Source organism: Glycine max, chromosome 12, assembly GCF_000004515.6.
Source record: "Glycine max cultivar Williams 82 chromosome 12, Glycine_max_v4.0, whole genome shotgun sequence".
NCBI classification, from domain to species: domain Eukaryota; kingdom Viridiplantae; phylum Streptophyta; class Magnoliopsida; order Fabales; family Fabaceae; genus Glycine; species Glycine max.
The window spans coordinates 35807689-35823492 of NC_038248.2; the positions used below are offsets into that span (position 1 = coordinate 35807689).

General features: G+C 40.8%; 1 protein-coding gene and 1 pseudogene across 1 annotated transcript; both read left to right on the plus strand.

Moving 5' to 3' along the window:
* The first annotated feature begins 5140 nt into the window (after positions 1-5140).
* Positions 5141-6583, plus strand: LOC102664651 (uncharacterized). Its single transcript, XM_006582469.2, has one exon. It carries the CDS (start codon positions 5141-5143, stop codon positions 6581-6583), a length of 1443 nt encoding a protein of 480 aa, XP_006582532.2.
* Positions 6584-6929: 346 nt separating this feature from the next.
* On the plus strand, positions 6930-14011 carry LOC106795429 (uncharacterized; annotated as a pseudogene).
* Positions 14012-15804: the final 1793 nt, after the last annotated feature.

Here is a 15804-nt window from a genome sequence, read left to right on the forward strand (position 1 = left end):
CTAAGATATGTTTAAAAAGTAAACTTTGGAAAAATTATTATTTAAATTTTAGTTGGTCTGGTTATAAGTTGAATTTTTTTTTTTCTGGAAATTCAGTTTAAAATCAGAGAGAGAATTGCTTTTACAAACTTTAGCTATATTGGATAACTGATTTTAGGTCGAGAACTTACATTTAAAGTATGTTGGTAAAATCATGTCTTTTGTTATTTTTGGGTTGAAACTTGAAAGTAATCTTAAAAGGGGTTGGAGTTAGGGATGAGAATAGGTCAGGTCGGTCTACAGGGGCCTACGACCTGACCTACATAAAGTCTGGCCTAAACTGACCTATTTAATTAAAAGGTTAGGCTCAGGCTTTTTTAAAAGTCTATTAAATTAAATACATCAGGCTTAAGCTTATTAAAAAGCCTTATAAGTCTGATAGGCCGACCTATATATATATATACTTATATTATTTTTTGGGTACCAATATATACTTAATTATTTTTTGGGTACCAATATATACTTAATTATTTTTTGGGTACAATTAATTTTATTTTTGAAACTAGCAGACTTTGATTACACACATTGCTGCTCCATAACTTCTATTCCTATAATCAAGTAAGACTTTAATTACAATTTAGGTGTGAATCATGTGTCTCTTTATATTTCTCGTTATTTTTATTGGTTTTCTTATTCCTGTTAATGTTTTCTTTTTTTTAATTTTTCTTTTCTTTAACATTCCTATTACGTTCCTCCTACTCCAAAATATTAAAGATTTAATGCGAAGAAGACTTTTAAAAAGGCTATCAAGTTTTTAAAAAAGCTATCAGGCTAGGCTAGGCTTTTAAAAAGGTCAAGCCGAGCCAAAATAAAAACCTTTGATAAACTATAGGTCAGACTCAAGTCTCAAAAATTCATCGTAGGCTAAACTTAGACCTTTCATAGCCTGACCTAGCCTATTGTCTGACCTGGCCTATTCCCACCCCTAGTTGGAGCGGTAACTCAAACATACATTTAGACCACCGCTTAGCCCACAAGATAAAAAGCATACACTTAATACATATTTTAATTAAAATTAAGAGAGCTCAAAAAATATTTTTACTTTCAAAATAACATTTTTTTCCTTTTCATTTTATGCATTAAAATGCATAATTTTCTATTGAAATTCACAAACATACTTTTGTAACTTTAAATCAAATATATTCTTAATGTATAAAATAAAGCTCATTCAAGTTTTGTTTATAAACTTTGTCATACCCCATTTTTGACCCGTTTTTATTTCTTTTTTCTCGTCTTTTAAGCCGGAAATTTCCATCATTTCAGATGAAATTTCGGCAAGGAGGTATTTTAAAATACCTCATTTTTGTTTTGAAGACGCCCCTTTTTTATTATTATTATTTATTTATTTACCTTTTTTATTATTATTATTTTCTTCTTTTCTTTTCCTTTTATTAAGTGTTTTTTATTATTTCCATTTTTTTATTAATATCTTTATTAGTATCTTCTTTTCGTTCTTTATTTATTTTTTTTATTATTATTATTATTTTATTTTTTTTATTTTATTTTATTTTATTTTGCTGTTTTATATTTTGTTTTTTTTTCTTTCTTTTTCCTTTTCCTTTCCTTTTTTTCTTTTTTCTTTTCGGTTTTCTCGGTCCAGGCCCAGAGGGGCTCTTCGTTTTTTTTACCCTAATTATGTCCTTTAAATGCTACATTAATTACTGTGCATGTCAGAGAGAGAGAGAGAGAGAGGTGAATGCGAACAGTCAGAATGACGGAACAGCCAAGCCACCACTAGCCACCACTCAGCCCCTCTCCTCCTCCGTGAACCACCACCAGCGGCCGAGCCCAGCCATCGGCCGAGCCAACACAGCCACCGAAAACCACCAATACAACTAACACAGCCACCGCAAACCACCAACACAGCAAACACAGTAACCCATTCACTCACGCGGCCTAAAGCCTACACCAACCACCACCATCGGCCAAGCCTACATCAGAATCACCACCATCGGCCAAGCCTACATCAGAACCACCACCATCGGCCAAGCCTACACCAAACACCACCAACCACAAGCACCGCGTCAAACACCCACACCCACACAACCCAAGCTGTAACCGTTTTACTCTGAAGCTTAAACGATAACAGAAGGACAAAGGTAGTTCACTTTTTTCTAAGATTCAAGGCTAGATCTAGGCTTTATCGGCATTGGTTTTTTTTCAAAAAATAACTGTGGATTTGAGAACTAGAAAAAAGGGGATTCACAACGTGTAGTTCTTTTTCAAAAAGAAAACAAAAAAAAAAAAGAAAAAGGGGGGAGATTCTTTTTCCGACGCGGCGGCGCCGCCACCCATGGCAGCCAGCCACTGCGCCGGTAAACAACTTCCGGCGGTGTGTGTTAGAGAGAGAAGAGAGCTCTTGAGCGTTTTAGAGAGAGAAAGAGGTTGGATTTATGATATTTTTGCGTTTATTTTCTAATTTATACTGCTGCCATGACCAAGACTATGGTGCCCGCGGATCTCTGTGTCCCCATGGACCATCAGGGTTGAACCGTTAGATCCTAGATCTAACGGCCAATGTTATCCCCTGTTTTGATCAGATGTGTCTCACCTCTTGGTTTTTACTTTGTTCTTCTTCTCTTGTGACGTTTGATTAAGATCTAATGGCTAAGACCGTGTCTCCCCATGATCAAATCTGGACGCTTCGATCAATCTGACGATTCAGATTTGATCTGTTAAGCCCACCTCTTTTATTTTGAGCCCATTTCTTTTTTTTTTTTTTTTTTTTTTCTGTTTCTTCTAGTATTTTACTTTCTGCACTTCCCTGTTACTTCCGCACCCCCTTCTTCTTCTCTATTCTTTTTTTATTGCACTTTTTTATGCATCATATTTATTTTATGCCTTGCATTTTTTATTTTCTTTATTCATTTCCCAGCACCATATCTATTTTACGTCTTGCATTTTATTTTCCAGTATCATATTTATTTTTTTGTCTTGTATTTTTTTTTTATTTTATTTTGTTTATTTTTATTTTATGCATCATATTTATTTTATGCCTCGCATTTTTATTTTCTTTATTCATTTTCCAGCACCATATCTATTTTACGTCTTGCATTTTTATTTTCCAGTATCATATTTATTTTTTGTCTCGCACCTTTATTTTCTTTATTTTATGTACCCTATTTATTTTTGTCTTGCATTTTTATTTTTATGTCTCGCATTCTTCTTTAGTATCATATTTATTTTCTGTATTGCATTTTTATTTTCGTTTTATTTTATTTTCAGCATCATACTTATTTTATGTCTTGCATTTTTTTTTATTTTATTTATTTTATTTTGTTTATTTTTTATTTTTTATTTTATGTCTTGCATTTTTTATTTTTAGCATCATGTTTATTTTATGTCTTGCATTTTTATTTTCATTTTTTTATTTATTTCCGGCATTATATTTATTTTTATGTCTTGCATTCTATTTTCTTTATTTATTTTATGCACCATATGTATTTATTGTTTTGTATTTCATGCATTTTATTATTTCTTCTAGCATATTTATTTTGATGCATTTGCAATTTTTATTTATTATTGCCAATTAGAATGTATCTAGGTCCAATGTAAATAAAAATAAAAAATGAGAATCTGCACCGACACTCACATTTATTTTTATGTTTTCCGCCGAGGACGATCATGTGATTTGAACCGTATCCGAGGAAAAGGGCCCTCACTTGATCCAACGTCATTTTAAGGGATCCGGCGCGTTTAGACTTATCTTTACATAACTAGAGATCAAAAAAAAAAAAAAAAAAAAAAAAAAAAAAAAGTCAAAACCCAAAAACTTTCCATAATCAAAATTTCAAAAAAAGGGTCAATCTTTATTTTTTTTCTTTCTTAATCAAATCTTTAATCAACCTTTAATCAATCAAAACCTTTTTTTAATTTAAAATCAATCGAACTCACTTCTTTTATTTCTTCTATGTCTTTTCGGCCTCTTACCTTGCCTAAACTCTTCTTTTTTTCGAACTTTAAAATCAATCAAAACCAACCACTCGACTTTCTACCCCGAACTACATGATTTTGATCCCATTCGGGTATGTAGGCAAAAGACTTTGTCTTTCCAAATCAATAAAAATAAACAAAAAAACTTTTTTCTCCTTTCTTTTAAACCTATCTCTTTAATCTTTCCACACTTAAGCATTTATTTCCAAACAAATAATTAATTTAGCATAAAGATAAAATAAGCAAGAGGTTCCTATAGAGTACTATAGACGTTTAGGGTGCTAGTACCTTCCCTTTGCGTAACCAACCCCCGGACCTTTTGATCTCTTAAAAACTAGGGTTTTTTCGAGCTTTCTCCCTTTTCTTCGGAAAAATAAAAGATCGGTGGTGATCTTAAAAATTGCGAGTCAACGCTAATCAATAGCTTGATATCCGAAAATCACCGCGACAGAAAAATGGCGACTCCACTGGGGATCACACTCCTAAGTGGGTTAAACCTATCTTGTTTTTTTCATCTTTATGCTTTGTTATTATTTGAAACTGTAAATACGTGCTTAAGTGTTTATCTCTTACGTGAGTGGTGAGATAAGTCCTACACCCGGACTTGAGGGAAACATAAGATAGGATGGTGGTATAATCATAGTGTCTTTCCGAGAGTGAGTTTCGGATGTGGCACATGTGATAACCCCGCTCAATGGAGGGATCTTGGGAATATTACTATGTTGGCATGAGTAGTCGTGCTCAGCATTGATATTTCCAAGCGACCTATGAAGTTGAGGACCTTTAGTTACCTTTAACCCATCTTAGCCTTTTAGGACGTAGTGCGGTAGCTAATCAAGAGTAGTCTTGAATTGGTTGATACGCGATACTACACTCAAACGAGGCTTTCCTATGGACGTTGTTGGACCGGGAGTAGTCCCGTAATCCGACAATATCCGGAAGTGGTCAATGACTTTGGGAACTTGGTAGAACCCGTGATACAAGTACATATGAAACCATAGTCCTTACCAAATGGCGTGTTTACCCTTAACTCCAACATTTTGGATTTAACTTCACCATGTTTTCTCCATACTTTGGCATAATCATGCATACATGCATCCATGCATAAACTCTTTTTTCATCCAAATTATCGAAGGACTTAGACAAGCTTTTTGTAAACTTTGTAGATATGGACATCCCACTGAGAAGCACTAGGAAGTACCTTTTCAAAAAAACAGACCTGTTGAGATTAAGGGAGCTAGCATCTTTAGTAAGTGATCCAGTTGATTTTCAAGCTCATCATGGGAAGTTGCTCAGAATTCTTAGAGTAGATGTTGAGGAAGGATGCCTAGAGACCCTGGTTCAGTTCTATGACCCGCTCTACCATTGCTTCACATTTCCCGATTACCAGCTTGTCCCCACACTTGAAGAGTACTCCTACCTAGTGGGTTTACCTGTGCCAGACAAGATACCTTTCCATGGTTTTGAGCCTACCCCTAAACCCTCCGACATCGCAGCCGCCCTCCATCTTAAAACCTCTATCATCCAAGCAAACCTTACCTCTAAAGGAGGCCTCCAAGGTCTTCCCACCCACTTCCTCTACCAACAAGCCTCCATATTTGCTGAAGCAGCTAGTATACTTGCCTTCCATTCTATCCTAGCCCTCCTTATATATGGCCTTTTACTCTTCCCAAATATTGACAACTTCATCGATATCAATGCCATTAAAATCTTTCTTACAAAGAACCCCGTACCCACTCTACTCGCCGATACCTACCATTCTATCCATGACCGTACCCAGGCTGGCCGTGGAACCATTTCTTGTTGTGCACCTTTACTCTATCAGTGGTTTACCTTCCACTTACCTCAATCCCGTGCCTTCAAGACCAATGATGACAAGCTTTCCTGGCCTCGCCGAATCATGACCCTTGACCCATCTGACATTGTTTGGTACCAAGCAGCTAGTGATGTTGGAGAGATTATTGTGAGTTGTGGTGAATATCCCAACGTACCTCTTTTGGGTATGCGTGGCGGAATTAGCTACAACCCACTCCTCGCTCGACGACAATTTGGGTACCCAATAAAGACAAAACCAAACAACCTTGCCTTGACTAATGAATTCTATCTTAACCATGGTGATCACTCGAACAAAAGGGAAAGATTCGCACAAGCTTGGAGCGCTATCCGCAGACTCAGCAGAAGTCAGTTGGGAAAGAAATCAGACTATGTGCACGAATCTTATACCCAATGGGTTATTGATAGGACCAAGAGCTTTGGCCTACCCTACCGCTTACCTAGATACCTATCGTCCACCATCCCACCATCATCCTTGCCTATCCCCTTCGACACCAAGGAAGAGTTTCATGAACAATTAACCAAAGAAAGGCAAGAAAAAGAAACTTGGAAGAGGAGATGCCAGGAGCTCGAGCAAGAGAATGAGACTTTGAAAGGGAAGATAGCCCAACAGAGCCGTGAGCTTTTTATCCAGAACCAGAGGATGATCGAGAAGGACGACTTGCTTCGTCAGAAAGACGCCTTGCTCCACCGAGATGCTAGAAGGAAGAGGAGGTTTATGGACTTGTTCTCCCGTGCACATTCAGATTCCGAGGACCCATCTACTCCGGGAGTTTGAGTCTGAAGTTCTTAGGACCTTATGTTTAGATTTTAGCTCCCGAAATCTCTGGACTTGTAAAAAAAAAAAAAAAAAAAAAAAAATTTCTTTGTAATATTCCAATGCTTAAGTGAAGTGTTTCAGTTTATGATGTTTACAATTTCTCTAACAAGTTCTTCGATAATAATTTGTTCCCTTCCTTTTTGCATAAGCATAAGCATGCATTCATGGTTCCTAAATCGAGTCTCACACTGTGTTCACTACTTCAAAAGGGGGGGAGTCAATCAACCGCCGCCCAAGGAAAGTGGCCCGACGAATTCTCCACAAACCAACTCGCATTTACAACACCAGGGCCAATCGGAAGAGGATGGATATAGTTGAACAAGAAAATCAGAGTCTCAGGGAGGAGGTTGCCACTTTACGAGAGGGAATGGATAGGTTGACGACCATGATGAGTGCACTCCTGTCAGCCCAGAACTCTCAAGCTGCCGCCGCTACTGTAGAGCAGCCCTTGGTGAGCACAACCCCGCTATCTACGGTGACTTCTCCACCCCTCTTTTTGCCTCCAGGTTGTACATGGGGAATGCCACCTCCAGTCTGTGGAAGCCCCCAGCCCGCTGTATCTGAAGTTCCACCTCCTTTTGCTCAGCAGTCAGCACCGGTTCCGCAACCCAATACCTCTTTCCCTCAAGCTGCAATGACTTATTCAGCTCCACTGATTCACACTATTCAACAGGAGGTTGAACCAATTTTCCAAGCTGAAAATGTTGTAGCCTTCGACAAGATGGAAGAACTCCAAGAAAGATTTGATGGTATGCAAAGGGAAGTCGAAGCCCTCCGAGGAAGAGATCTGTTCGGGAAGGACGCCTGTGAATTATGCTTGGTCCCAAATGTTACTATCCCTCACAAGTTCAAGGTGCCAGACTTCGAGAAGTATAAAGGGAACTCTTGTCCCCGCAGTCACTTGGTGATGTACGCGCGGAAAATGTCCATGTATACTGACAATCATAAGCTGCTTATTCATTTCTTTCAGGACAGCCTAACTGGGGCCGCTCTGAAGTGGTATATGAATTTGGACAGTGCGAGCATTCGTACTTTCAATGACCTGGGTGAAGCGTTCATCCGGCAGTATAAGTACAATTTGGACATGGCCCCAGATCGTGATCAGCTCCGTGCGATGACACAAAAAGAGAAGGAAACGTTCAAGGAGTATGCCCAGCGTTGGAGGGAAGTGGCTGCCCAGATTGTCCCGCCGTTGGAAGAAAGGGAAATGACCAAAATATTTCTGAAGACCCTGAGCCAGTTTTATTACGAGAAAATGGTTGCAAGTGCACCAACAGACTTCACCGAAATGGTCAACATGGGGGTGCGATTAGAGGAAGGTGTCCGAGAGGGACGTTTGACCGGGGAAAGTGCCCCTGCCGCAAGTAATGCCAAGAAGTTTGGAGGCCACTTTGCGAAAAAGAAAGATCAAGAGGTGGGAATGGTAGCTCATGGTAAGCCTCAGCAGAATTTCACCCCATATCGTTAGGTTGCGAATGTCGCATCCACTATCCCAAACCCATCATATCACCAACAAAGGCCACATTACCCCTACCCGTACCCTCCACAACAATACCCTCCACAACCATACCCTCCACGACAATACCCTCCACAACAATACCCTCCACAACAATACCCTCCACAGCAATACCATCCGCCACAATACCCTCAAAAACAACAAAATCGCCCGCAGACCCCCCAACAACCATATCATTCACAAAACCGCCAGAAAACAACCTTTGATCCAATCCCGATGAAATATGCTGACTTACTCCCCGCCCTGCTCGCCAAAAACCTTGTCCAGGTCAGAACACCCCCTCGTACACCAGATGTTTTACCTCCCTGGTTTCGTCATGATTTAACCTGCGCTTTCCACCAAGGGGCCCCAGGTCATGACGTTGAAAACTGCTATGTCCTGAAGAATGAAGTGCAAAAACTAGTCCGGGCCAACTTGCTATCCTTCAAAGATCAGAATCCCAATGTTCAGGCGAACCCTCTGCCGAACCACGGGCCTGCTGTCAACATGATACAAGATTGTGATGAAGACGGTGTCATCCTGAACGTCCAGCACGTTCGAACTCCCCTGGTCCCAATACATATCAAGATGTGCGAGGCAGCTCTGTTTGACCATGATCATGTAGCGTGTGAAATATGTCCTGTGAATGTAAAAGGATGCCCAAAGGTACAAGAGGACGTACAAAGGCTGATAGACAACAGAGAACTAATCATCACGAGGAAGGACAAGGAAGTGTGCGTCATCACCCCTGAGTTTCAGCGGTTGGAAATAAGCTATAACAGTGGGGAATCAACTACTACTCCACTGGTGGTTGGCTTGCCAGGACCTATGCCGTATGCTTCTCTAAAAGCGGTCCCTTACAGGTATAGTGCCACGATGTTGGAAGGTGGGCAGGAGGTGCCTTTGCCCTCCCTAACTCCTGCGATTTCTGTGGACAACATTGCTAGTGACGGTAAAGTTCTGAGGAATGGACGTGTTATCCTCACTTTGTTTGCAAAGAAAGTGAATGATCCGGCAGTTAAACAGGCGACAGTGAATGGCCCCGGTACAAGGAAGGAAGTAGGCCAATCCAATGGGACTAGCAAGAATTCTGATCATGACGAAATTCTGAAACTGATCCAGAAGAGTGAGTATAAAGTAGTAGACCAGCTGTTGCAAACTCCCTCTAAGATATCCATTTTGTCTCTGCTATTGAACTCAGAAGCACACCGTGAGGCTCTAATGAAGGTGTTGGACCAAGCTTTTGTGGAGAGGGACGTGACTGTTAATCAATTGGACAGTATAGTGGGAAACATTACTGCCTGCAATAATTTAAGTTTTAGTGATGAAGAGCTTCCTGAGGAGGGGAGGAACCACAATCTGGCATTACATATATCGGTGAACTGCAAGTCAGATGCTCTGTCGAATGTACTTGTGGACACTGGTTCCTCATTGAATGTAATGGCCAAATCCACATTAGATCAACTTTCCTACCGGGGGCCTCCCATGAGAAGAAGCGGGGTGGTTGTCAAAGCGTTTGATGGATCAAGAAAGTCAGTTATCGGGGAGGTTGATTTGCCCATTACAATTGGGCCGTTTGTTTTCCAAATTACATTCCAGGTGATGGATATCCAAGCCGCATACAGTTGCCTTTTGGGTAGGCCGTGGATCCATGAAGCGGGGGCCGTGACATCCACCTTGCATCAAAAGCTGAAGTTTGTCAGAAATGGGAGATTGATCACTGTGAGTGGAGAGGAAGCCTTGTTGGTTAGTCATTTGTCAGCTTTTTCCTTTATTGGTGCTGATGAAACAGAAGGAACCTCTTTCCAAGGCCTGACTGTAGAGGGTAAAAAGCCAGAGAAAAATGAAGTATCGTTTGCTACTTGGAAGAGCGCACAGAAAGTGGTGCAGGAAGGAACAGGTGAAGGATGGGGAAAAGTTGTGCAGTTGTTAGAGAGTAAAAACCGCGAAGGACTGGGATTTGCTTCTTCTGCAGGATCCGCAACGAACAGTGTTGGATCAAGCTCCATTACTAGCACCTTTTGTAGCGCCGGGTTCATCAACAACTCGCTAGAAGCCAATGCTGTCTTGGAAGATGTTCCTGAAGAGATAGTGCTTGCATTTGTCACACCTGGAAAACTTGTTCGCAACTGGGACGCGGTTGACATCCCTGCAGTGGTTCATGCATCAAAGTAATGTGTCTTTGTTTTTTTCTGTTTGTTTGTTTTTCAAAAAAGATCCTTTCGTCTTGCCCAGGACGAAAGCGCAATTATGTAGGGCTGTTTTGTTTCAAGCACTACTCTTATTAATGGAAAATGTGGTTTATTCCGATATCTATGCTTATTGCTCTTTCTGGAAAATGGTAACACAAAAAAACCCAAAATATTTTATTAAAAAGTCTGCATTGTTCACTCATTTTCTAAAGTCAATCATCAATCATATGCAGACTAGGCATTTATGAGCCCTTTGAACATAATAACCATGCACTCTCTCCCAACTTCGAATCTCCTGTCTACGAGGCTGAAGAGGAGGAGGATGATGAAATCCCGAAGGAACTTGCTCGGTTATTGGAATATGAAAAGAAAACCATTCGGCCTCATGAGGAGGTAGTAGAGGTGATTAACTTGGGAACCGAGGAAGATAAGAAGGAAGTCAAGATTGGGGCATCGCTTGAGGCAACTGTCAAACGAAGGGTGATTGAATTACTCAAAGAATACGTCGATGTGTTCGCATGGTCGTACCAAGATATGCCCGGCTTGGATCCCCGTATTGTGGAGCACCGTTTGCCTTTGAAGCCCGAATGCCCACCGGTCAAACAGAAACTGAGAAGAACTCGCCCTGACATGGCTCTCAAGATCAAAGAGGAAGTACAGAAGCAGATCGATGCAGGTTTTCTTGTCACATCAGAGTATCCCCAATGGTTAGCCAACATAGTGCCTGTTCCAAAGAGGGACGGCAAGGTCAGGATGTGCGTCGACTACTGGGATTTGAACAAGGCTAGTCCGAAAGATGACTTTCCTCTACCTCACATCGATGTATTGGTTGACAGCGCTGCAAAGTCCAAGGTCTTCTCCTTCATGGACGGTTTCTCTGGGTACAATCAGATCAAGATGGCAGTTGAAGATAGAGAAAAGACATCTTTCATCACGCCTTGGGGCACCTTTTGTTACAGGGTAATGCCTTTTGGGTTGATAAATGCAGGTGCCACTTACCAAAGAGGCATGACCACTCTCTTTCATGACATGATGCACAAAGAGATAGAAGTGTACGTGGATGATATGATTGTCAAGTCAGGCACTGAAGAAGAACATGTCGAGTACTTGCTGAAGATGTTTCAACGGCTGAGAAAGTACCAACTTCGACTGAATCCCAACAAATGTACCTTTGGTGTTAGATCTGGAAAACTCTTGGGTTTCATTGTCAGTCAGAAAGGTATTGAAGTAGATCCTGACAAGGTCAAGGCCATTAGAGAAATGCCGGTTCCACAAACAGAGAAACAAGTGAGAGGTTTTCTTGGGCGTCTAAATTACATTTCTCGTTTCATCTCGCACATGACAGCCACGTGCGGACCTATATTCAAGTTGCTTCGAAAAGATCAAGGGGTTGTTTGGACCGAAGATTGTCAAAAGGCTTTTGATAGTATCAAGAATTATCTGCTAGAACCTCCAATTCTTATACCTCCAGTTGAAGGAAGGCCTCTGATTATGTACTTGACTGTGTTAGAAGACTCTATGGGCTGTGTGCTCGGACAACAGGATGAGACCGGAAGGAAAGAACATGCCATCTACTACTTGAGCAAGAAGTTTACAGATTGTGAGTCCAGGTACTCCCTACTTGAGAAAACTTGTTGTGCACTAGCCTGGGCTGCCAAGCGTCTTCGTCACTACATGATTAACCACACCACTTGGCTAATATCCAAAATGGACCCGATCAAGTATATCTTTGAGAAACCCGCTCTGACAGGAAGAATTGCTCGTTGGCAGATGTTGTTATCCGAGTATGATATCGAATACCACACCCAGAAGGCAATTAAGGGAAGTGTTCTTGCTGATCATTTGGCTCACCAACCAATTGAGGACTATCAACCCATCAAGTTTGACTTTCCTGATGAAGAGATTATGCACTTGAAGATGAAGGATTGTGATGAACCATTGCTTGGAGAAGGTCCAGATCCCGAGTCTAGATGGGGTTTGATTTTTGATGGAGCCGTGAACGTCTTTGGCAATGGAATTGGGGCAGTTATTATCACTCCTGAAGGTAATCATCTCCCTTTCGCTGCAAGGTTACAGTTCGATTGCACCAACAATATGGCAGAATATGAAGCATGTATCTTGGGCATTGAAAAAGCCATCGACTTGAGAATCAAGAACCTTGACATTTACGGGGATTCAGCTCTCGTAATCAACCAAATCAAAGGAGAATGGGAAACTCGCCACCCCGGCTTGATTCCATACAAAGATTATGCAAGGCGTTTGCTAACCTTCTTCAACGAAGTGGAGCTTCACCACATCCCTCGTGATGAGAACCAGATGGCAGATGCGTTAGCAACTTTATCCTCCATGTACGAAGTGAGTCACCGGAATAATTTGCCAACAATCAGAATTCAGCGCCTCGAGAGGCCCGCTCACGTGTTTGCAGTCGAAGAGGTTGTTGATGATAAGCCCTGGTTCCATGATATCAAGTGTTTCCTTCAAAGCCAGGAATATCCACCCGGAGCATCCAACAAAGACAGGAGAACTTTGAGAAGATTGTCTGGTAATTTCTTCCTAAATGGGGATGTTTTGTACAAAAGAAACTTTGACATGGTACTACTCAGGTGTGTAGATAAGCAAGAAGCAGAACTTTTGATGCATGAGGTACATGAAGGCTCCTTTGGAACTCACTCCAATGGACATGCAATGGCTAGGAAGTTGTTGAGAGCAGGTTACTACTGGATGTCGATGGAAACAGATTGTTGCAAGCATGCCAGGAAGTGCCACAAATGCCAGATTTATGCTGACAGAATTCACGTACCACCAACTACACTTAATGTTCTTTCTTCTCCGTGGCCCTTCTCTATGTGGGGCATCGATGTGATTGGTAGAATCGAACCGAAGGCTTCAAACGGGCATCGTTTCATTCTAGTGGCCATTGATTACTTCACCAAGTGGGTTGAAGCAGCATCCTATGCAAATGTGACTAAGCAAGTTGTGATCCGCTTTATCAAGAATCAGATCATCTGCCGTTATGGTGTGCCCAACAGAATCATCACAGATAATGGAACGAACTTGAATAACAAGATGATGAAAGATTTGTGTGAAGAGTTCAAGATTGAGCATCACAATTCTTCTCCTTACAGACCTCAGATGAATGGCGCAGTTGAAGCTGCAAACAAGAATATCAAGAAGATAGTGCAGAAGATGGTGATCACATACAAAGACTGGCATGAGATGCTACCGTATGCTTTGCATGGGTATCGCACTTCAGTGCGTACTTCAACAGGGGCAACCCCCTTCTCTTTGGTGTATGGTATGGAAGCAGTACTCCCTGTGGAGGTTGAGATTCCATCAATGAGAGTTCTAATGGAGGCCCAGTTATCAGAAGCTGAGTGGTGCCAAAGCAGATATGATCAGTTGAATCTAATTGAAGAAAAACGCATGAAGGCCTTGTGCCACGGACAACTTTATCAACAGAGGATGAAGCAAGCTTTCGACAAGAAGGTTCATCCTCGTGTGTTTCAAGAAGGAGATCTTGTGCTCAAGAAGGTTTTATCTTTCCAACCCGACTCTAGGGGCAAGTGGACGCCTAATTACGAAGGCCCATATGTCGTCAAGAGAACTTTCTCTGGTGGTGCACTGACTCTTACGACTATGGATGGGGATGAGCTCCCTCGTCCCGTGAATGTGGATGCAGTCAAGAAATACTTTGTCTAAAAATAAAAGAACAGCTCGGTAAGTCGAAAACCCGAAAGGGCGGCTTAGGCAAAAATGAGCGTCTCGGTGGGTCGAAAACCCGAAAGGGCGGCCCAGGCAAAAATTAGAGACATCGAACAGAAAAATAATTAGCCTGATAGGTCGAAAACCCGAAAGGGCGGTCTATGCAAAAGTTAAGGATCAAAAGACAAAGTAACTGCATCGAGATGATCTTTATTCATTTGGGGCACAATGGAATGTCAAGGAGACCCTGAATCTGAAGCATCCAAACAGTGGAATTCAAGGTTGTCAGAGGGAACAACGGTTATTGTGTTCAATGAACCTTCGATTTATATTTACCATTTTCCAAACTTTGTAAGATCAGTGGAGCCATGCCATTGGCAGGTCACCACTCTTTCAAATAAATTTGAGCCTGTTGCCTTTCATTTGGAATTCTCATTTATACAGCTTATAAAACTTTTCCTTTTTTATGGTAGCATTTGAAACAAAATATTTCTCAAAATCATAAATTTTCTTTCATGTCTTTTTTGAGAAGCACAAACAACAAAACACTTTTTCTTTGAACTCGTGAATAGGTGAAGGGTGCGTCAACAGCTACCCTGAGAATGGATAAACCTTGCAGGTTGCACGTGGTCAATTGTTTTTTTTTTTCAAAAAAAAAAAAAAATATATATATATATAATAATAATAATAATAATAAGCATGACCACAGAAGCACTAGCTCTTCTACCATGTTTTTTTGGATTGGCACGTTCTCCCCAAGAAATGTTTATTCCCCATCAGTTGCTGCGGGCTTTACCCCGTCACTATTTTGATATACCCTGGTGGCATCATCCCCATTGAAGATTGCCGAGTGTTTGTGATGCGACGTCGGGTCACTTTCAATCTTACTTGTCCAATCTTGTTCCATCAAATCTATCGTTCACACAATCATACAAGTCAATCCTCCATACAGTCATACAAGTCGTGTCGTCATTCAGACATTCATACATATACACATTCATGCGTATACAATAAAGACAATATCATGCATACATGGCTGCATTAACCATCATGAGTCTTGCTTCAATTATCTTTTCATTTCAATCAATCATGAATAATTTGTAACCCTCTATTTCCCCCCAAGTGTCATCCCCAGTGTGTCTGATCCAAAGATGTCACCCTCTCTCCGCCAAGTGGCAATTTCTTTAATGAACAGCTTGTGCATCATTTGCCTCTGTTTCATGTCATCAGTTGACTAGTTCGGCACTAACCCGAACAGTTGACATTTATCTTTGTTTCTTATCAGTTGATTAGTTCGGCAATAACCCGAACAGTTGACATTTATCTTTGTTTCTTATCAGTTGATTAGTTCGGCAACAACCCGAACAGTTGACATTTATCTTTGTTTCTTATCAGTTGATTAGTTCGGCAATAACCAGAACAGTTGACATTTATCTTTGTTTCTTATCAGTTGATTAGTTCGGCAATAACCCGAACAGTTGACATTTATCTTTGTTTCTTATCAGTTGATTAGTTCGGCAACAACCCGAACAGTTGACATTTATCTTTGTTTCTTATCAGTTGATTAGTTCGGCAATAACCCGAACAGTTGACATTTATCTTTGTTTCTTATCAGTTGATTAGTTCGGCAACAACCCGAACAGTTGACATTTATCTTTGTTTCTTATCAGTTGATTAGTTCGGCAATAACCCGAACAGTTGACATTTATCTTTGTTTCTTATCAGTTGATTAGTTCGGCAACAACCCGAACAGTTGACATTTATCTTTGTTTCTTATCAGTTGATTAGTT

What these genes read in the sequence shown, in the direction of transcription:
- LOC102664651 (XM_006582469.2), top strand. Translation starts at nt 5,141, where the DNA reads ATGGACATCCCACTGAGAAGCACTAGGAAGTACCTTTTCAAAAAAACA.